This window comes from Caretta caretta, chromosome 2 (genome assembly GCF_965140235.1).
Source record: "Caretta caretta isolate rCarCar2 chromosome 2, rCarCar1.hap1, whole genome shotgun sequence".
Lineage (NCBI taxonomy): Eukaryota > Metazoa > Chordata > Testudines > Cheloniidae > Caretta > Caretta caretta.
Genome location: NC_134207.1, coordinates 10,777,076 through 10,801,101, shown reverse-complemented (window position 1 = coordinate 10,801,101; position 24,026 = coordinate 10,777,076). Strand labels below are relative to the sequence as shown.

At 41.4% G+C, this 24,026-nt stretch overlaps 1 protein-coding gene across 3 annotated transcripts in view; it reads right to left on the bottom strand.

The window, feature by feature from the left end:
• Positions 1-24,026, bottom strand: part of TRAPPC9 (trafficking protein particle complex subunit 9) — an 811,376-nt gene that overhangs the window by 514,821 nt on the left and 272,529 nt on the right. For all 3 annotated transcript variants that reach the window (XM_075124917.1, XM_048841736.2, XM_048841734.2), the window contains exon 18: positions 736-878. In XM_075124917.1, coding sequence (XP_074981018.1) covers positions 736-878 — 143 coding nt within the window. The remainder of the gene's footprint in view (positions 1-735; positions 879-24,026) is intronic.

The window sequence follows — 24,026 nt, the reverse complement described above, 5'->3', positions numbered from 1 at the left end:
GTAAGAAGGAACTGAGCGTGGTCTCAGGCTGCGCTGCCTTTTATACCATCATGTAGCAATCACCAGAAGAAGAACTTTAACATACAGAATTAATTTTCATAAAATAGCTGTTGGCTCAAAAAAATACCTCAAATAAAAAGAAGATAATGAAACTGACTATATAGAATTGAGGTTTTAGTCTTCATCAACTAATTATAATAGCAGCAAATACAATTACTGGAAGTACTTTCCATTCAGTATTGTTGATTAACTTTAGGCACCCAAAGTTTGAAAATGTTGACCTCTGACTATATTCCATATACTATGCTTGGGATGAAAGTCACTATAAATACAAAACTTTACATTTATCACCAATAAGAAACAGGTAAAAATCCACTTAGGAGAGAATGACCCAAACTTACTGTTTTCATTGGTATCCAGTAGCATGCAGAACACAGTCTAGAACAGCAAACAACACTAAAACCTTCACAATTTCAGTGAAGAGACACGGAAGAAGGTGCCCATTATAAAAGGAAATGTTTTATTTTCAAGCTATAGCAAGGTGAAAATATAAGAACTATAGACATTCACATGGACTGTTTTACCACAAAGTGAGAGGTAGGTTACAGCTGGTATCTTATAAAATATCCAGCAGTTCCACACATCTCTCCATACATCTTATTAACTACATTCAGCAGCTTTTGTCTGCGTGCTGCTGTGGATATCTTGGGTTGCAAGGATGACTGGAAGCCTTACCTTGTTGCAGGAAGGGTACTGATGTGTGTAAAGAAGACAGATGGCTCCACTTCCACATGAAGGCCCAGAGATAGGTTCCTGTAATAGCCATCAGCATGTCCTGGTCCCCCAGAGTATTTGAAATTCAAAATGGCCTCCAGTGTCTGGAAAAATAATGATAAATAAGTCATTAACTATGGCTCATTTCTGTGCATCATAACTGCTCAATCAAATTAGGTCATGGAAAATGTGCAGTAGTGATGAAATTTCTAAATAGAAAATTTAAAATCAAATAAAAATTGATTTATAACGTGTCACAAAAATTCTGGTAGCTTTTGAAACAAAGTTGTCATTCATACATTACACACAAAAATCTCTTTCTTTCTTAAAGTCCATTTTACAGTAGCATCTTACTGATTAACAGATATTACAATGGTGGGCGTATCTATGGTAGTGGTTTCCAATCACCAATATATTGCTTTTATTGGTGCTAATTCAGAATTTCATGAGTGCTACTCTAGACTCCGCACTTTTTCCTTAATGAGCTGCCTCTGCTGGTTCCCATCACACCATTTCCATTTCACTGTGTGCCCTCCTACTCACAATGGAGCGTTGGTGGATCCAAATCCAAGTTGCACTGGCTGTTGCAACAGAAGTCAGAGTGGAAAACCAGCTGTTGCCCAAAAAGGTTTAGAAGCACTGGCATGTGGTATAACTTCAACCACCAACGCAAAAAAGAAAAAGAAAGCAATATCACACCAACTAGATGCCATCACTTTTCAGAGGGTTCCACTTCAAGCTCCACAAAGCATTTTACAAAATCTGCAAATATTTGGTGCAACTGCTTACTCAGAAACCACTTCAGAACAATCAGAGACCAGAAGTAACTCGAAATTTCCTAGTTATGAAGGAACTTCATGTTGTGAAGTGCTCTAACACTGTTCTATTTCAGGTCATATTGAGGGAATGGACTAAAAATGTTTTTTTAATGTTAATAAAAAAATTCCCTGAGGATTTATGTTAGTTAGCAATTCACTGTTCTGCAATAAGTGTGTATCTAAGTACCATATTATCCCATTCACAATTCATCCAGAACAGTGCAGCTTAACTTTGCTTCCTAATATAGCCCTAAAGCAGCACTTACAATATCAACAGAAGTAGCCACTGGGCACTCTGTGCAGTTACTTCTACTGCTTTTACAATAATTTCTCACTGGACGTTAATGAAGCTAAGCTTATGTCACTTCCGGAGTTGATCAATAGAAAATACAAAAATAAAAAAAAATGCAGACCCACTGAAAAAAAAAAAATTCATTCTGCTTTTCCAGATGGCTTAATTAACAAACAACAGAGCTGGAATCATCAAGTCCAGAGAGCTGACACTGCTTAAGACTAAGTCGTAACTTGAGACAGAACCTCAACATTTAATTAGGAATTCTACAATGAAAAGCATGGATCTCTATGCTTTATTTTATTGCTATAATATTAATGACAGGTTTCAGAGTGGAAGCCGTGTTAGTCTGTATCAGCAAAAAGAACAGGAGTACTTGTGGCACCTTAGAGACTAACCAATTTATTTGAGCACAAGCTTTAGTGGGCTAAAGCCCACTTCATTAGATGCATGTAGTGGAAAATAGAGTAGGAAGATACACACACACACACACACACACAGAACATGAAAAAAATGTGGGTTACCAAACCAGCTCTAAAGAGACTAATCGATTAAGGTGGGCTATTATCAGCAGGAGAAAAAAAACTTTTGTAGCGATAATCAGGATGGCACATTTCAAACAGTTGACAAGGTGTGAGTAACAGTAGGGGGAAAATTAGCATGGGGAAATAGTTTTTAGTTTGTGTAATGACTCATCCACTCCCAGTCTTTATTCAAGCCTAAGTTAATGGTGTCCAGTTTGCAAATTAATTCCAGTTCTGCAGTTTCTCATTGGAGTCTGTTTTGGAAGATTTTTTGTTGAAGAATTACCACTTTCACATCTGTAATTGAGTGTCCAGGGAGGTTGAAGTGTTCTCTGACTGGTTTTTGAACGTTACAGTTCTTGATGTCTGATTTGTGTCCACTTATTCTTTTGCATAGAGACTGTTCGGTTTGGCCAATGTACATGGCAGAGGAGCATTGCTGGCACATGATGGCATATATCATATTGGTAGATGTGTAGGTGAACAAGCTTCTGATAGTGTGGTTGATGTGATTAGGTCCTATGATGGTGTCCCTTGAACAGATATGTGGACAGAGTTGGAAACAGGCTTTGTTGCAAGGATAGGTTCCTGGGTTAGTGTTTTTGGTGTGTGGTTGCCGGTGAGTATTTGCTTCAGGTTGGGGAACTGTCTGTAAGCAAGGACTGGCCTATCTCCCAAGATCTGTGAGTGAGGGATCGTCCTTCAGGATAGGTTGTAGATCCTTGATGATGCGCTGGAGAGGTTTTAGTTGGGAGCTGAAGGTGACAGCTAATGGTGTTCTGCTACTTTCTTTGTTGGGCCTGTCCTGTAGTAGGTGACTTCTGGGAACTCTTCTGGCTCTGTCATTCTATTTCTTCACTTCCGCAGGTGGGTACTGTAGTTGTAAGGACGCTTGATAGAGATCTTGTAGGTGTTTGTCTCTGTCTGAAGGGTTGGAGCAAATGTGGTTGTATCTTAGAGCTTGGCTGTAGATAATGGATCGTGTGGTGTGGTCTGGATGAAATCTGGAGGCATGTAGGTAGGCATAGCAGTCAGTAAGTTTCCAGGATAGGGTGGTGTTTATGTAATCATCGCTTATTAGCATTCTAGTGTCCAAGAAGTGGATCTCTTGTGTGGACTGGACCAGGCTGAGGTTGATGGTGGGATGGAAATTGTTGAAATCATGGGTGAATTCCTCAAGGGCTTCTTTTCTATGGATCCAGATGATGAAGATGTCATCAATGTAGCACAATTAGAATAGGGGCATTAGGGGACGAGAGCTGAGGAAGCGTTGTTCTAAGTCAGCCATAAAAATGTTGGCATACTGTGGGGCCATGCGGGTACCCATAGCAGTGCCGCTGATTTCAAGGTATACTTTGTCCCCAAATGTGAAATAGTTGTGAGTGAGGACAAAGTCACAAAGTTCAGCTACCAGGTTTGCCGTAACATTATTAGGGATAATGTTCCTGACAGCTTGTAGTCTATCTTTGTGTGGAATGTTGGTGTAGAGGGCTTCTACATCCATAGTGGCCAGAATGGTGTTTTCTGGAAGATCACCGATGGATTGTAGTTTCCTTAGGAAGTCAGTGGTGTCTTGAAGATAGCTAGGAGTGCTGGTCACGCAGGCCTGAGGAGAGAGTCTACAGAGCCAGTCAATCCTGCTGTCAGGGTGTCAATGCCTGAGATGATGGGGCGTCCAGGATTTCCAGGTTTATGGATCTTGGGTAGCTGATAGAATACCCCTGGTCAGGGTTCTAGGGGTGTGTCTGTACAGATTTGTTCTTGTGCTTTTTCAGGGAGTTTCTTGAGCAGATGGTATTGTTTCTTTTGGTAACTCTCAGTGGCATCAGAGGGTAATGGCCTGTAGAATGTGGTGTTAGAGGTCTGCCTAGCAGTCTCTCGTTCATATTCCGACCTATTCATGACAACGACAGCACCTCCTTTGTCAGCCTTTTTGATTATGATGTCAGAGATGTTCCTGAGGCTGTGGATGGCATTGTGTTCTGCACAGCTGAGGTTATGGGGCAAGTGATGTTGCTTTTCCACAATATCACTTGCCCCATAACCTCAGCTGTGCAGAACACAATGCCACCCATAGCCTCAGGAACAACTCTGACATCATATTCAAATTACTCTCAAATTAGAAAATTCCAGCATGAACATTGCCCATGCACCCCTAACTCAGCCCCTTGTGCAAATGCATGATGATACAGACTTTAATTACATGCAGAAGTAACTGTGAAACGTTTGGTGTAACTTGCTCAGTTTCACATAAGAACTCTAGTTCAGAGGCAAAGATAGAATCCAAGTCTCCAGGTGAGTGACAGTCAACTTCCTTAGCCATAAGACCAGCCTTTCTTTTCCCGCAGTCGACTACCTAATTCACTACAAAACTTCCAACTTCTGCAACAAATGAGGTAACAGACTCCTTCCCTATACATCCCTATCGATCCATTCTGTGCATGGAACAAACAAGGCATCCTGTGTAAAAAATAATATGCAATCACGTAACTGAACCCTTTTCTTCACTGTATATTTAATTGCTACTGTTATCTGTGAAGCTCTATGTTTCACCACTCAGTGCCATGTTGACCAACTTACTGGAAATAATTAAACTAAACTGTATTCAAACAAAACATGTTTTTTTTTTTATCTTGCAACTTTTAAATTACTTCTTTTTTAATTGTGTAATGGAAAACTGAGTAGGGACTCAGATTTATAATTTCCTACTTTTTGAAAAAGGTAAATATTCAGAAAGCCATAGATTTGTAAGTATATAAAAATATACAATACAAGGAGCTTTAATTTTATATCTTATTTTCATGTAACCCTTTTTGAGAAAAGTAACAATTACCCTTTGAAAAGAAACAGTGTAACTTACACAGCACAAACCCCAAGGAGCACAGCAGGAGCTCCTTAAAACTCATTACATTTCTTCCTGTGACCCTTCATTATAACTTTATGATAGTCTGAGGTAAACCAGTTTTCAAAGGCAGCCGTTGCCATGACTACCAGGTAAGCAATCAGTGCTCTCCCAAGTATGCAAACAAAATGGAGGGCATGAGAGACGAGTGGATGATTATTTTTGATGTCACAATGTTACTGCTCAGGGAAGAGCAGGAGCCTTTAAATGTACAGTGCTGTGTGAAAAGAAATCAGGCTTTTCCAGTGTTCCAGTTTTCCCAAATTTCCTTTAAACCCAACAACATAGAAACACTCAAACTCATATGAATTTATTCCACATGCACATTAATTAGTGGCTGAAATTTGGTACAAGTTCCCTATAGTATGTTTCAGATTTAAAATGTGAGACACGGACCCTGTAAAACAGAAAATTCCGATGCAAAGTTAAGTATGGTCTTACTACTGCAAGAGCATAATAAGCACTGTCAGCTATTTACAACAGTTAGCCCTGCAGAAACAACAACTAAATGAGACTGAGATGCAGATTCTGTTAATCTTGAGCATCAAAAGAATCACTTCCCAAGTGTCTATAAATTAAATCATTCCAAGCCTACAGTAAGCAATGAGGTTGCACAGGTGTCACTTGAGACGATAATTTTGCCTGCAGAATCTTTACTACTGATGATGATACACAAGTGGGAAAGAAATGAACTTGAGTTGTAGAGCCCATTATTAAAGATTTATTCCTCATGTAGGTACTTAAATACTGTAATCAAGTCACCCCCTAACCTTCTCTTTGTTAAGCTAAATAGACTGAGCCCCTTGCGTCTATCACTCTAAGGCATGTTTTCCAATGCTTTAATAATTCTTCTGGCTCTTCCATGAACCATCTCTAATTTATCAAAATCCTTCTTGAATTGTCAACACCAGAACTGGACAGAGTAATCCAACAGCATCACAGTAGTGACAAATACAGAAGTAAAATAACCTCTTTACTCCCTCTTGAGACACCCTGTTTATTCATCCGATTAGCCTTTTGGCCACAGAGTTACATGGGTGAGCACATGTTCAGCTGATTCTCCACAATGACCCCGAAGTTTTTAACAGAGTCACTGCTTCCAATGATACAGTCCCCCATCCTGTAAGTTTGGCCTATATTCTTTATTCTTACACGGATACATTTACATTTAGCCATATTAAAACACATATTGTTTACTTGCACACAGTTTACCAAGCAATCCAGATCACTCTATCATTGACCTGACCTATCCTCTTCCTTATTTATCACTCCCCCAATTTGTCGGTCATCTGTAAACTTTATCAGATGTTTTCTTCCTAGTCATTAATAAAAATGTTAAATAGCATATGGCCAAGAACCGATCCCTGCGGAACTCCACTGGAAACACACCCACTGTTCAATGATGGTTCCTCATTTATAATTACATTTGGAGACCCATCAGTTAGTCAGCCTTTAATCCATTTAATGCATGCTATGTTAATTTTATTAGAGACACAGGAGGATGAGGTAATATTTTTTATTGGACCAACTTCTGTTGGTGAGAGAGAACACCAACAGAAGCTGATCAATAAAAGATATTACCTCACCAATCTTGTGTCTCTAATATACTGGGACAGATATGACTACAACACCACATTAATTTTATATCATTCAATATTTTTAATCAAAATGTTGTGTAATATGTAATACTAAGTCAAACACCTAACAGAAGTCTAATTATATTACATCAACATTATCATTCAAACTGGTAATCTCATCAAAAAAGATATCAGTAGTTTGACAGACTTTCCATAAACCCACGCTGACTGGCATTAATTATATTACCTTCCTTTAATTCCATATTACTCAAGACCCATATGAGCCACTCCATTATCTTGCATGGGACTGATCTTGCTATACCAGTTTAATAGTGTAGGGGCTTCTTTTTTCAATGGGACATGTACACCAGCTATCACCAGATTATGTGTAAATCAATTTAGAATCTTTTAATTTAGTTTTCTGTGAATTCACAGAAAGGAGCGATCAAGAAGAAGTACCTTATAACATATGTATAGCTTCTATTTGGTTTTTCTTGCAGATCAAAAAAGCTACTTACCCAGATTCTGCACCTTAGGTCACAATTTTAATTATTTTATTTAATTATTTGAAATGTATTGATTAAAATAAATTCAGATACCTGAAGCTCTTCAAATTAACAACAGTAAGAGGTATTTGTATAGTTTTTTTAATCCATGAAGAACTTTGCAAACATTAACTAAGCTTCATAATACCCATCTGAGTCGTGAGATAAGTTATAGTATCCCCCGTGTACAGATGGTGAAGTTACTCAGGATTTACATTGATGCACCTGACATCAGAATTTGAAATAGGGCACATATGCAATTTTCTCACGTCACAGAGGAAGTTAGTGTCAGAACCAGGTTTTGAACTTAGTCCTGTGAGCTTTATAAAATGCAACATGCACACTCAGATTTAAGTGAGAAATTACCTGGGAGTGGGAACTATTCTGTACTTTTTCACCAAAGGGAAAGAGGAGAGAAATGCTTTAGGATGACATTTAAAAATCTCATACATTTGTATCACTGTCCTGTGGCAACCATGTTAAAAATACAAGTGCCTCACATGTACTACAGGGAAGATTAGGTAACACAAGAAGTTAACTCACCTTGTGCAGTGACAATGGTTCTTCAAGATGTGTTTTTCTATGGGTGCTCCACTGTGAGTGTGTCTGCGTCTCTGTACTGCTAATCGGAGAACTTTGGGAGCAGTCCGTCCAGCCCCCACATGTACTTCCCCTCACCTGCCACGAGGCTAGCCAGCGCACGCAGGTAATCACTCCTTAGTTCCTTCTCTGCTGCAGTCAACTATTAGAACTCCGAAGTGGGGAAGGGAGGGAAGAGGGGGGTCGTGGGGCACCCACAGGAATACACATCTTGAAGAACCATCGTTACTGCACAAGGTAACTTCTTTTTTTTCTTGGAGTAGTGTCCCTATGGGTGCTCCATTGTAGGTGACTCCCAAGAAGTGCCCACCACTGGAGTCTGGGAATTTGATAGTACTGACACACTGAATTTGGCATTTGCAGCCAAATCCCCCAGGATGGCACAGTGTTCTGAAAAGGTGTGTACAGATGCCCAGGTAGATGCTCTAAAGATTTCTAAGATACAGATACTCTTGAAGAAGGTGACAGATGAGGAGACTGGCCTCATAGAATGCGTGTGTACTGAAGATGGGGGTGTTATGTTATGCGATTGGTAACTGAGATTAATACAGCCTGAGACACACTTAGAGAGTCTCTGAGCTGAACTCGCTGCACCTTTTGACCAATCCGCAATGGGGAGAAAGAGACTCAGGGATTTTCTGAAGGCTCTTTTCCTGTCCAAATAGAAAGCCAAGGCTCTCATCATGTTGAGTGTATGGAGGATGACTTCCCTATTATCCTGATGAGATTTGAGATAAAAGGCTGGAAGCTGAATAAGCTGATTTATGTAGAATGCGGAAGTCACCTTGCAAGTGAACTTTGGATATGGTCTAAGTGTGACTTTGTCAGGAAAGAACATAGTGAAAGGGGGATGCACCATCAAAGCTGCTATTTCCCCAATCCTTTTTGCAGAGGTGATGGCAATGAGGAACGCTATCTTCATGGAAAGGTGAGTTAATGAACAAGTGGCCCTGGGTTCAAATGGTGGCCTAGTCAGACCTTTTAATACTACGTTGAGATCCCATTGAAGAGTGGGAGGTCTGGCTTGTATGAAGAGTTTTCACTATGCCTTTGAGAAAGCTCTTTGTAGTTGGATGAGAGAAGATTGAATATCCTTCTACCTGCTGATGGAAGGTTCCAATTGCTGCTAGATGAACCTTCAGCAAACTGATAGAGAGTCACGACTTTTTGAGAGTCAATAGGTAGTCTAGAATGACACGTGAGGTGGATGTATTAGGGATTCCACCAAATCTGGAATCTCTTCCATGTCTCTAGATAGGTATGGCAAGTAGCTCCTTTCCTACTGTGCAACAACACCTCCTAGACCTCCTCAGAGTAAGATGTCTCTTTGTCCTGGAACTATGAAGGAGCCAGGCTCTGAGCTGCAGAATCCATCGGTTGGGATTGAGAGCGTCTCTCGTTCTGTGATAGAAAGTAAGGAGTGATTGGAATAGTCATTGGTGGTCATAGTGCAAGCTGTGTTAGGTAAGGTACCATGTTTGTCTGGGCCAGGTGGGAGCAATCAGTACGACGTTTGCTCTTTCAACTTCCAGCAGGACCTTTGGTAATAGAGGCAATAGGGGAAAGGCTTAAAGAAGGCCCTTGTCCCATGGAAGGAGGAAAGCCTCTCCCATGGAGTGTCATCCGATCCCTGCTCTGGAGCAGTACTAAGGACTTTTCTTGTTCTAGTAATTAGCAAATAGGTCTATTATCGGTGTCCCCCCATTGTCGGAATATGTTGTGGAATATTACCAAATCTATCTCCCATGTGCTCGCGTGGGAATTTGCAGCTGAGACTGTTCGCCATCATGTTGTGTATTACTTATAAGAAGGCCGCTGATATTAAAGGTATTCTTGGAGATACAACAGTTCCATAGTTTTAGTGCTTCTACATACAGGGAATGAGACCTGGCGCCTCCCTGATGGTTTATGTAATAAATCCAGGCAATATTGTCTATCCATGACCCTTATGGTGTATCTTTGATCAGTGTTTCTGACTGCTCTGAGTTTGAGCAGGTTGGCTCTGCTGTAGACTATTTGCCTTGTATTATGCCACCATTGAGATGTGTACCCCATCCTACGAGGGATGCATCGGTGGTCAGAAGCAGAGACGAGGAAAACTGAAAAAACCAAATTCCCGTACAGATATTTATTGAATCCTTCCACCAGTCCCAGGATTCCTTGACCCTGGTGCACATTGATAGTAGTTTGCTTATATTGTCTCTGTTCGACCTCTAAACCAAACCACACCATGCTTGGAGGCATCTCATAGAATCATAGAATATCAGGGTTGGAAGGGACCCCTAAAGGTCATCTAGTCCAACCCCCTGCTCGAAGCAGGACCAATTCCCAGTTAAATCATCCCAGCCAGGGCTTTGTCAAGCCTGACCTTAAAAACCTCTAAGGAAGGAGATTCTACCACCTCCCTAGGTAACGCATTCCAGTGTTTCACCACCCTCCTAGTGAAAAAGTTTTTCCTAATATCCAATCTAAACCTCCCCCACTGCAACTTGAGACCATTACTCCTCGTTCTGTCATCTGCTACCACTCAGAACAGTCTAGAGCCATCCTCTTTGGAACCACCTCTCAGGTAGTTGAAAGCAGCTATCAAATCCCCCCTCATTCTTCTCTTCTGAAGACTAAACAATCCCAGCTCCCTCAGCCTCTCCTCATAACTCATGTGTTCTAGACCCCTAATAATTTTTGTTGCCCTTCGCTGGACTCTCTCCAATTTATCCACATCCTTCTTGTAGTGTGGGGCCCAAAACTGGACACAGTACTCCAGATGAGGCCTCACCAATGTCGAATAGAGGGGAACGATCACGTCCCTCGATCTGCTCGCTATGCCCCTACTTATACATCCCAAAATGTCATTGGCCTTCTTGGCAACAAGGGCACACTGCTGACTCATATCCAGCTTCTCGTCCACTGTCACCCATAGGTCCTTTTCCGCAGAACTGCTGCCTAGCCATTCGGTCCCTAGTCTGTAGCGGTGCATTGGATTCTTCCATCCTAAGTGCAGGACCCTGCACTTATCCTTATTGAACCTCATCAGATTTCTTTTGGCCCAATCCTCCAATTTGTCCAGGTCCTTCTGTATCCTATCCCTCCCCTCCAGCGTATCTACCACTCCTCCCAGTTTAGTATCATCCGCAAATTTGCTGAGAGTGCAATCCACACCATCCTCCAGATCATTTATGAAGATATTGAACAAAACCGGCCCCAGGACCGACCCTTGGGGCACTCCACTTGATACCGGCTGCCAACTAGACATGGAGCCATAGATCACTACCCGTTGAGCCCGACAATCTAGCCAGCTTTCTACCCACCTTATAGTGCATTCATCCGTAGTCTGGCTTGAGCAACAACCGATGTGCCCATGGCCATATTCCCTAGGAGCTGGAGATAATGTCTGGCTGAAATTTGGGGCTGGATTGTACTGTCTCTATCAACAAGAAGAGACTGAGAAATTCGTGATGTGGGAGGAGCCCCTTTGCCTGAATGGAGTCAGCTTCTATGAATTCTAGCCTCTGTACCAGTGTTAATGTCAATTTTTGTTTGTTGATCTATAGGCCCAGATTCTGAAACAGATCCAGTGTAGTTTGAGTGACTCATTGGGCCTCTGCGAAGGCCCGCGCTCTAAGAAGGCAGTCGTCTTCAGATAAGGATAAATCATAATGGCTTGAGACTGTAAGTGGGCCACCACTACTGTGAGGACCTTGGAGAATACTCTGGGAGCCAATGAGAGGCCAAAATGGAGTACTCTCTATTGGTCTTGACCTTGCATGAACCCGAGATAACGTCTGTGGCTCAGTATGATCACGATGTGAAAATATGCATCTTGGAGGTCGAGGGCCGAGAATCAGTCTCCTTTGTCCAACTCTGGATTGATCGTTGATAATGTGATCATCTTGAACTTCTGAGCTTTGATAAACTTGTTTAGTGCTCCAGTATGGATCTCCAACCCCCTTTTTTCTTTGGTTACAGGAAGTAACAAGAGTAGAAGCCTTTGGTGATGAGATGTGTGGGCACTGGCTCTATGGATCCTACGCTGAAATTGTGGTTTATCTCCTGACGTAGCAGACTCTTATGAGAAGGGTCCCTGAAGAGGGACAGGGAAGAGTGTTTGGGAGGGAAGAGGGAGGAGAAACGGATGGAGTAGTCATCTCAGATGATCTTGAGCACTCATTTGTCGGAGGTTATCCATTCCCAGGTGCTGAAGAACAGGGAGAGATCATTTCTGAAGAGATGGGTGGGGTTTTCCAGCGTGAAGTAAGGAGAGTGTTCTACAGGCACCTCAACCAACCCGTCAAAACTGTCTTTCAGGTAGAGGGGTGAGAGGAAGTTTGCTGAGATCCTGATGTCTTATCTGTGGAACCTGGGCTTCTTCCTCTGGGGTTTATATGAGCTCTCTGAATATTGAGATGGATATTGTGAGCGAGGCTTGAATGGTGGCTGAGGGCTGTGAATTTTTTGGTACCGAAATGTATAGATCCTGTGGGACAGAAGAATAGCCCTTGAATCTTTTAAATGTGTGGAGTGATGTGTCAGTCTTTTCAGCAAATAATTTCGTCCACTCAAAGGGAAGGTTCTCTACCATCGTTTAGACCTCCTTGGGGAAGCCAGAGAGATAAAGCCACGAGGCCTGTCACATCACAATGGCAGTCAAAATAAAACATGCCAACATGTCAGCTGCATCAAGTGCAGACTGGAGACACATTTTTGCCATCATCTGGCTCTTGTTAACCAAGGCTTTACATTGTTCCTTGTGAGAATTGGGAAGCTGTTCAATAAAAGAACTAAGCTTCACATAGTTCTAATAGTCATATCTGTCACCACTCTGAATTGGAAGGTGGTCAAGAAATAGGCCTTCCTGCCAAACAGGTCCAGGCACTTCCAGTCCCGGTCATAAGGCGTGGACTTAAAGTGGTGTTGGTGGCCTTCATAGTAAACTGCATCCACAATGATTGATTTGGCAGGTGGGTATCAGAACAGGAATTCCATATCCTTTGCTGGCACATAATATTTCTTGTCTCCCATTACAAGTTGGTGGAACAGACGCAAGTGTATGCCATATCACCTTGGTGGGGTCCAGCAGAGCCTCATTAATAGGGAGGGCCACTCTGGAGGAGGTGGAGGAATGTAGAATGTCCACCAGCTTGTAGTGCGACTCACAAACCTCTTGTTACGGTATTTGGAGTGGCTCTGCCACCCTCTGTGCCAAGTCCTGGAATAGTTTAAAGTAATCCACCATGGTGAAAATGATGAGAAGTGGACTGGAGGAGTGACTTCCTCCTCATCTTCGGCCTCTGGTTCTTCCCTTGCCTGCTTGGGAAGTTGAGAAGCCCTTGAGGCAGCAGCCGAAGGAGGGTACTTCCTTGGCTGCTGGTAGGCCACACCAGAGGTGATGGAGACCTATTGCCTTTGGGCCTGCCAGGGTCCCTGTACTGCTACTGTGATGGAAAGGTGGTTGGTTCCACGATTGCCTGAACTGAGGAGGCTGTTAATCAGAGGGGTCGCACGCCCGTGTCCATACTGAAACTGGGCTCCATATGGCAGGTGCAATGAGAGTTGGGAAGAGATGTCCTCTTGCTCAGTTTCTGAAAAGAGCAGTATGTGGTACAAAGGCTCTGGGGGAACTCGGTACCAGGGTCCCGGTACTGAACAGAGGAAAGTCCGGTGCATCAGTCATCGAAAGATCCGTTGCACACCAGAAATCTGGCAGTGCGGAGGGCGTTGATACCGGTGGAGACTACTGATGATACTGACCAAACCAGTGATAGTTTCCAGCTCAACTGGGGCTCACTATGGGGACTTTTCTTAGAGGCCTTACATGAGTGGCTCGCAGGCATTTCTCTGAGCGCACCTCACTTTGAAGTGGAGAATTGCGGTGAGAGCTCCCGCCAGGACTTCAGTGGCTGAAGGGCTGATTCCATGACTAGGAGTTTGAGGCTCAGTTCTCTGTCCTTCCTGGATCTGGGCTTCAGTTGTTGACACAAGCCACACTTCTGTGAAATGTGTTTCTCTGCCAAGCAGCGAATGCATTGGAAGTGTCCATCAGTAACTGGGATACATTCCTTGCAACTGAGGCACTTTTTGAAGCCACAGGGGGTCGACGGAAGACAAAATCCATTTCTTTTCTTCTTTTCCTATATTTTTTAGGCAATAGACAAAATAAAATGTAAACGAAGTAAAGAAAGGAAAAAGACTTCAAGAGAAGCTAAAATTAGCAATTCTAAGAGTTAACCATCTATGAGTTACAGCTCTAACTTCGTCTCAAGCCAAAGTGGTTGAGAAGGAACTGAGGAGGGTTGCCTGCGCACCCTGGCTACCCTCATGGCAGACAGGGAGCAGCGCATTAGCAGGCCGAACAGACTGCTACCAAAGTTCTCCAATCAGCAGTGCAGGGATGCAGACACACCTATGGTGAAGCACCCATAGGGACCCTATTCAAAGAAGAATATAAGTGATTCATTAAAGAGAGGACAACACAAAGAATGGGGATCCTCCTTGGAGGCCATAGAATAAAATTTTCTATACAATCCTATATTTCTACACTTCTAGCATATCTACTCATTTGCATTCTGTCATGTCCCCAAAAAGACACATTTACTGGAAGACCTGCAGGTCAGAAGGTATTTATTAAATCAAATTTCTTTCCTTTGACAGTTGTACAAAGCCCTTAATATCAAGCATTGGATTTTAGATGATTTCCAGATTAATCCCAAATTAAACAATGAGCATGTAAAACCAGAGATGGTAGAAGTGGTAGATAGCTCAACGAAGACAAAAAAAACCTCAGCTTATCTAAAATATAGGAGATCCATACTCAGAACATGAAAATTTCGATTTCAGGTCTTAAATAATACTAGCAGCTGTTCATTTTCCATGGAATCAAATAGAACCAGTTAGAAATCTGCAATAAGATAAATGTCTGGTTCACCTATATTTTACACCAAGGAACCACACAGCTGTGTGGGTGAATTTACTCTGAAAATATCAGTAAATCTGTGAAATTCAATCACTATTGAGTGCTCCCTCCAAGGCCTTTCCTCCTAACTAACCAATCCAAAAAATAAATAAAGCAAAACAATGCCCTAGTGTGAAATTGCCATCTGATGACTTGCACAAGTGGTAAGACAGCCATTTGCAAAAATTAATGGACACTCTATATATCAAGACTTCATTACACTGGGCAGAAATGTTTTAGTGATAAACCACAGAACACCAAAGAAAATCGTATTTATCACAGTAATTCTCTTGAAACATTTTGTTCACCAAGACAGCTTCCATAGACAGTGGAACTTTATTCTTTAACACAATTATTTTCTCTCTGCCTGTTTTTGGAAATCCTTGTCATTACGTATCTCAGGTTATAATATGTTGCAGAGAAATCAAAGTATAATTATCAAAAGAACAAACTGCCACTCAAGCCATAGAATTTATCAAATTACTTTTAATATTTGGCAATGAAGACTTCTAGTTAACAATAACAGGTGGAATTATCAAAAGTGCTTACCTTGACTTAGCCTTATTTCTAACACTGCTTAAAACAGTTATGTTAGACAAGGAAAACAGATGGCTAGAATGTCCAAGAGCATGTCTTTTCATATTTGTTTTACTAGCATTTCAATCAATCACTTTGAATCAGGTGACTTGTAATACAGTAACAAAGGGTCTGCCTTGTTTTATATACTATATTCAGGAGTAAGTAGGAAATGTACACCCCAGCTAAAGGTGTGTTTCCACATTAGTTTACAGGGTATTATTGTTTATATAGATCCTATTGTCTGCTAGGGTCATTGCAGAGGGACTAGATCAGGACCCTACCCTTAACCATTGACAATGCAAGAGAACATATAAAAGAGTGTTGAAAAGAGAGAGATGAAAGGCAGTGTCATTGTGTTGGGAAGCTAAGCATGTGTCTTGTGGTTCAACAATTTTTGTATGCTAGTTAATTAGTGGGGGCTCTATTTTGTTTAAAGTAGAACTAAGTCCAATACAGTTTTTAAATGCTTAAAAAACAATTTCAGGCAAACTAGCAAAAAGCCTACAATAATTCTCTGAAAGGACCGGTCTACCTGAAAATGTTTAATTTTAAGGCTCACCTCTGCATACGTATAAAGTTTGAGCAAGTATTTTTAGACGTATTGTACGAAAAATTTAAGGTAACACAGTCTCAGGCTGCGACCAAACTTCAAACATTTCTGTAAGCAAAGAACATATGGAACTGGGGTTTATAAAAAAAATATCACTTGCTACTAAACACCTCCTAATAATATAATTAGAGTCAGTGATAAGAAAAATCAAAACTGAAAAGTCTGAAGCTTTTCTTTAGTAATTCAGAACATTTTTAATTGCTCAGCACCATCAAATGTGTTCTGTACAAAACCATGTCACATTGAGTGTGATATTTAGATCTATTAGTAATCAGCTGAACTGTATTTAGAATGATACACTGGTAAGGCAAATAATTAATAAAATTTCCACTTACTCCCACTTAGTAATGAAAAATGCTGTATACCTGCATTAAGTAGCACTTTAACTGTTGCTTATGGAAAATGGCAAAGAGAAACATATTAAACAGGTTTAGATAAACAGGTTCTGGTCTTAATTAAATTTATTTTTCCATCCTTATAAAATCTGCAATGTGTAATTAAAGCTCTACTAAATAAAAGACACTAATGCACTGTCAAATATGAGGCTGGCTTGAAGCAATCAAAGGAAATAACCTATTAAAACAAACGAAGGTTTCCATTAAGAGACCCAACATTTCCAATCGAAAAGCTAATCAATATTGAATGACCATATATTTTATACTTATACAGAACCTTCCCATCTGAGGTTACTTTACATTTAATAAGCCATTACTTTATAAAGAATAAACAAACCTTTAACATCCTTCTGAAATACATAAGTGCTTTTAAATCCATTTTACTGATAGATAGACTAAGGCAGATATTAGTGCAGAGACTCTTCCAAGAACACACCACAAGTTAATAGCAGACTCAGGAAGAGAATTCAGCAATCCCTATTTCCAGGAACCTGCTATTACCATTAGTAACATTTGATCAGTCCCTACATACAACCTGCAACAAGGAGACCCTCCTGAGAAAGAAGTGCCAGACACCTCCATTGTGTTATTCTCCCCTTGCCAGGACCCTACAGAGCTCTCCATAGAGTTGAGATATCTGTGAGAAGAAAGGGCAAAGAATGATTTTGGGTGAGGACTAGGAAATGCACATCATCCACTTCTGTGCCAAGCAGATTTTCCCCAGCCTGGGACTGTAACAGCTCTTCCACTGAGAACGTTACACAAGGGGGATACATCTTTAAGGGATGTTCCTGGGCAGCTGCAGCCCCGTGAGTCCCTCGTAACATGGCTCCATTGGTACGTGCTGCCGGGCAGTGGGGAGGAAAGAAACCTGCTTGGATTTTGGCTTGCAAAGGGATTGGCATCCTGTGGATCCTCTAGGTTTGGAAGTTGGGCAGATGGATTAATTTTGTAGCAGAACTAACCCAAACTAGAGTGTAATGCTCAGGAAAGAACAGCAGAAAGAGTGATCCAACCAACTATTATCTAATGAATAATACTAATACTCTGTGTGCGCATGTTACATTTACTTCGCTAGGTTATACTCGTGAAGTAAGAAAGTATTGGTATTTTAATTATTTATATGTAAAGTCTCTACAATCAACAGTAATCAAAAGGAGAAATGGAACCCAGTACCACCCGGCAACTTTGGCAGTCTATGAGCAAAATCTTGAAATTGCCGGATATGCGCGCTCTCTCTCAGGATGTACGCATTGCCAAAAATAACGTCTACTATAAAACAAGATACCAGAGTGGGACTAAATAAGAAAGAATCTTGGAGCTCAAACGCATGCTATAAGTGTATGGGGAAATCTACTGGTGCTACTATTGACACAGGAAGAGGAAGAGAAAAAAAGTACACAAGCAGGAACATAAGAGCACGTAAAGATACTATGAAGTACCACCACCAAGCCAGAACTAAACAAACTTCTACTTCACTCTAGTAGTGGTTGTAAATTTATTAACTTACTATTACTTATAATATTAAACCTCATACTTGATGACAATTTATTCAGTTTCACAGTGACATTCACTTACAAAAAGAAAAGGAGTACTTGTGGCACCTTAGAGACTAACCAATTTATTTGAGCATGAGCTTTCGTGAGCTGTAGCTCACAAAAGCTCATGCTCAAATAAATTGGTTAGTCTCTAAGGTGCCGAAAGCTCATGCTCAAATAAATTGGTTAGTCTCTAAGGTGCCACAAGTACTCCTTTTCTTTTTGCGAATACAGACTAACACGGTTGTTACTCTGAAACCATTCACTTACAAGAATCCCCAAGCCAGCATAGCAAACAGGTAGGCTAAAACTTAAATGGCCTTCACACCTTATACCCACACACACCTCCACACAAACACTCCATAACTTTGGGGAAATTTGGATCTAAACTTTAAAGCTGCCTCCTTCCCTATATCGGGCCAAATCAAAACGCTAACTCCAAATATTTACAACATTTGGGGAAAATTTGAATCTGGATTCAAACCTTCAGGCCAGGGTTAATCTCTAACAACTAGAATGAAATAATCAGGACAAACTGGAGGTAATGTCATAAAATAAAAAGGCAATGGCAGGAGGAAGACCATAAACTGAGTCCTCAACCCCCAGAGTTCAGTAAAGGAGGAGGAGCCAGGCCCAACACACAAGAGTCAGCAGTGGGACTCCAACCCTGGACTGCAGTGGGGAGTGCCAGCCCAACTTGTGAGGACAGAAGGACCTGCTCTTTCAGCACCAAAGGATGAAAAGAATACTGCCAGCCCATTTCCTGGCACAGAAGAGGAGGTATTCTGAGACCCCCCACATGCAGAATTCTTGAAGGGGATGCACATCAGCACTGGTCAGTTGCAAAAGAAAATACAGTGGGAAAATGACATAGGGACAAAATACCTGTGCAAATATCACTTTACCAATGTAAAAACAGAATGCTGTGCTCCATACAATTACATTAATGCTCAAGATATTTTAGACTGTTTTACAGTAATGGTTACCTGCACCAAGCTAAAATTGCATTGACATGTATAGGATTCTAGCTATGCAATGTCCACTACGCTTAATATGGCCATGTAGAAAAAAATAAATTCACTGTACTGAAAATATACTCAAGCATAATATATACCACATCTGTAGAAATGAGATTCATTTTATAATAGGAAGAAGCTCCCCTCAGTGTGTGCTCAGAACTTCCACAAGTTAATGAAAACCCAGACAAGATTTTGCTCTTTGATTTGTATAACTAGAGCTTTAATCTTAGCAAATCATATTTATTAGCCAGATTTTTTCCACAATCAGACTAGCAACTCATGCATTGTAAAGAAAACTCATACATGCTATTCAACTTCAATATTCAACTAAAAACAGGCAATAAGTGTGGTACCTCAAGAGTACCGTAACTGTTAAGTAAGTGACAACCTTTTACTAAATGTTGACTATGGCACTAATGGCAGCCATCATATTTGCTCTGGCGGAGAAGCATGGAAAGGAGCTCTGAAATATTTAAGTTTAAAAAAAAAGTATGAGCTTTTCTTTCAAAATACAAGTTCTTAAAATGATTATGGGAAAACAATCTCACAAATGAGTATAATCTGTCTTGGGATCAGGGCTTGAAATTTAAAAATTATCTTCAAAATATGCCTACCTGTAACCAATTTTTATGCCCAGCGTAAGCATCAATTTTACCCAAATCCACCATCACCACCACCACACCACAACTTTTTGCACCTCCTCATTAACAGAGCTACGGGACACTTTCCAGAAAAAGATAATATATTTCACTAATGTCAAGCCTTTACCTTTCTGCTTTTCACTATAGTTCCTGTTCTCCCATCATTTCCACATTTCTTTTTTGATCCCTTTCTTTGATAGCTTTATACAGACTAGGATACCATTCCTGTTTAATGTTCTCTCGGCCTTCTCTTTCTCCCCCAAGTCTCTGATATCCCTGCCAGGTTCCTTTACTCTGCTTGGCTCTCTCTCAGCTCAGGAGATTAAGAGGTAGAAAAGATCTATTCATTTATATAGTCCCTCCCTCAAGGGACAAAACAGAATGATTCTCCACAGTATTAATTGTTTGGTGTTCTCTTGTGTTTTTCCTCACCCCTCCATTTCTGTCAGAGGGTATGTCTACGCAGCAAAAAAATGCCCCGGTCACAGGACAGGAGGCTCCAGCAGGTGATCCAGGTGCTGACCCCCAGCCGTGTGGCAGTGGGCACCAAACATGGAATCCTGCAGGTGCTGACCCAGGGCGCTGACCATCAGCCCCAACCACATGGTGGTTGTTCCTCCCCACCCCCCATCGCCCTGGCACCTCATCCTCCACCCAGGTCTCAATTTGCCAGGACTTGCTGTTGAAAGTGATATTTTAAAAGATACAAATGTCACTTTCCACAGCATAGTTAGAACTCCAATGCTACCCTGCCTTCTCAGCTGGGTACCTGCCAGCAGCCACCTAGCTTGAGCCCCGACACCTCTTTCATTACAAATTAATCACTGCCTCCATCGCCTCTAGTTCCTGTTTCCTTCCAGGCTCCCCACCCACCACCCCATCACTCATGGGCCCTGCTGCCTCCCGCACATTGTCCCAAGCTCCCTTCTGCATCCTCACAGCCCAGGCCTGCCCCACTCCTTGCCTCTTGTTACTGGTGCTCCCCCCACCATGGCACTAGGGTGGTTGTCTACATTACCCACCCATAAGGCCCTGTTCAGTCCTGGTTAAATCCGCACCGCCCTGCTCCCCCAAATATATAAGTCAAAATACTCCTATGCACCAGACCAGAGTACCCCAACAATCTGTGAGATGTAAAGTTTTAAAGTTGCCTTGTAAACACCATAAATTATAATGCAGACTCATTCCCTTCTAAATATTGCTACAGTGCAGGCAGAGCTAAATTACGTAGATGTGGTTTCCTTTCAAATCATAAAACATATCCACACTGTGTTTTTACATCTCCCACTACTATAGCTCCATAAGCAGCTATTGGTTAACCTCATCGTTGGCAAGATCACTGCGTGGTGTTTGAGTAGGCTGAGATTGTTTGTGGCAGAAGGCAAAAGAATTAAAGACACAAATGGATATCAAAGTATTTCAAAAAAATCAGTGCCGGATGGTGCCCCTGAACGTGATACAGAGATGGTCCCAGAGGAGCAACCTCCCGCTACGAAAAGCGGAACATGGAAGGAAGAAAAACGAACATTTCAAGACCAGTGGGAAATGCAGTTTCTTGTGTTTGTGAAGCCATCTGATTCTGTTTCTCAGCAAGTTGCAGTGTATGCTCTTTGTAAGAGAAAAATTACATCAAATCAAAACGTACGCAATGCAACATCACCATAGAACTAATGCAGGGGCACTTGAACAGAATTACCACAATGAGTTTCAGGGGTGCAAGCTGTTACATGATGCAAAAATCGAGTTTGAAAGACAACAGTGGCAGCTCAAAGATTTTTTGCATAAAGCGGATCAGATTCGAGTGGCTACTTCTAAAGTTCCACATTTGGGGCACGCAAGGAAACCATTCAGCGACGGAGAACTCCTGAAAAAAAATTGTTCTGGCTGTAGAACCAGAAAGTAAGCTTTTCGGAGAGATACCACTCAGCAATGATACATTACAGAGGACCACAAGAGATCTGGCAAATTTTCTACAATATGAAATAGCTGGAAAAGTTGCAGCAAGCCCTTTCTACAGTCTGTGCTTGGATGACAGCCTTCATGTCATGAGGAATCTCAAAATAATCGTATATGCTTGCTTTTTGGACTGTGATCGCCATTGTTTTTCTGACTGTGTTTTATGTCAGGTGAGCCTCATTTTATGTCTACACTGTGAAGCAGTCAACAAAACTTTTGTCTTTCACGGGTACTTAACCCCTCTCTTCCCCCGCTCCCCCCCACGAAAGACAAAAGTTTTGCCAACTCAAGTGAGAGTGTGAACGCGGCTTTGTCAGCAGGAGCACTCTCCTGCCGACAAAGCTAACGCCACTCGCAGGGCTGGGAGTATTTTGTGCCGACAAACTACCAACAAAGAGCGTTTACACACACTGACTTTTAGCAACAAGGCTGTGTCAACCTCAGAGATAGGCCTACTGGCAAACATATTTTTGAATGTGTTCAGGCGAGAATGCAGGAGTGCTGCGTTAGCTTTGACAATCTCTGAGGTTTGACAGCTGATGGGGCAGCAGCTATGCAAAGTGCACGAGTAGGGGTGCTGAACTACTTCCAAGAACAGCGCACTCGAACTTTTATTGTTTCACTGTTTTAGCCACCAAGAAGTACTTGCCAGCAAACCTTCAATGAAAAGTATGAATGAGATTGAATCCTTAGTGATAAAATTGCATCAGTAATGTCAACATCAGCAATGTCAATAAAGCGAGATTCGCAGCTGTGAAATGGGCTGTGAGACACGCAAGGTGCTGCTGAATTACAATCCAGTCCGCTGACTTAGTTTTAATGACAGTGTATAGAGGCTATTTGAGCTCTGGAAAGGGCTTGTTGAGGTTCTGAATAAAGTTTCACCGGAACTGTCCCAAAAACTACAAGATCCAGAAATAAATGGTTGCCTGCTCTTTATGAAAGAGTTTTTACCAAAGCTTTCTTCCTTGAACCTGGAGCTTCAGAAACCTCAGCTAACAATATTTGATAGAATTGAAATAATTAATACATTTAGAATGACAATCACTGACATAGTCCAGCACCTACAAGAGGAAGAGTCAGTTTCTCAGCTGTCAAGATGAGAAAGTGCAGCAAAAAGTTGGCTCAGCTGTAACCAAATACTTGAGTATCCTCTCGGGGGAGCTTAAAAATCGTTTCAGTGAGGGACACTTTTTCCCTTAGCACACCTTTGTGATTGACCCATTCAACAATTCTGGTTCAGCTTTATTGGCTGCAAACAAACTAACTGCCTTGCAAGACAAATTAGCTACCTTTGATTCTTTGGATTTAAGGAATCTAGAATGCCTCATGCTGAAAATGTGTAATGATTCAAGAATGAAAACATACTTCTGTCAGCCTGCTGTTACAACACAGGAGTTCTGGAGTAACACATACCTATTTGAGGACCCTTACAAGACCCTAGCTAAAGTTGCTTTTCTTTTCTTGTCCCTGTTTTCTATTACTGTGTGTGAGAGGGCATTTAGTGCACTTCATTTCCTGAAAAACAAGTACCGAAACCGCCTCACTGATGCCAACCTTGAAGCTTCTCTTCTAATTTCACAGGAGACCCGAGATCCTGCAGACTTTCCTTTCAAAGAGGTGCTGAGATTTTGCAAATAATCTGATCCACACAATGGATGTGGTAAAACCCAGAACTTTTATTATCACACTATACTGCTAACATACAAAATAAGAGGATTATGTTTGTTGTTGTTATTATTATTACTGGATTGGATGGCTTTTTTTGGTCTGTTACTGAAATAAAAAAAATTGGAACAATTTGCAGATAGGATTTGCATTATTATTTGGACTTCTATTATGTCAAAGCATTTTTAAATTTATTTCAGAATTGTTGTACAGACAACCACTTTTACCAAAAAAGCAAAAGAAACCATCATAAAAAAGTCAAGAACATGCAAAGCACCTTACCTGTGCTTCTATTCTGTTAAGTCATAAGAACATAAAAATGGGCATACTGGGTCAGACCAAAGGTACATCTAGCCCAGTACCCTGTCTTCCAAGAGGGGCCAAGGCCAGGTGCCCCAGAGAGAATGAACAGAACAGGTAATCAAGTGATCTATCCCCTGTCACCCATTCCCAGCTTCTGGCAAAGAGAGGCTAGGGACACCATCCCTGCCCATACTGGCTAATAGCCATTGATGGACCTATCCTCCATGAATTTATCTTTTTCTTTTTTGAACCCTGTTACAGTCTTGGCCTTCACAACATCCTCTGGCAAGGCGTTCCACAGACTGACTGTGCATTGTGTGAAAAAATATTTTCTTT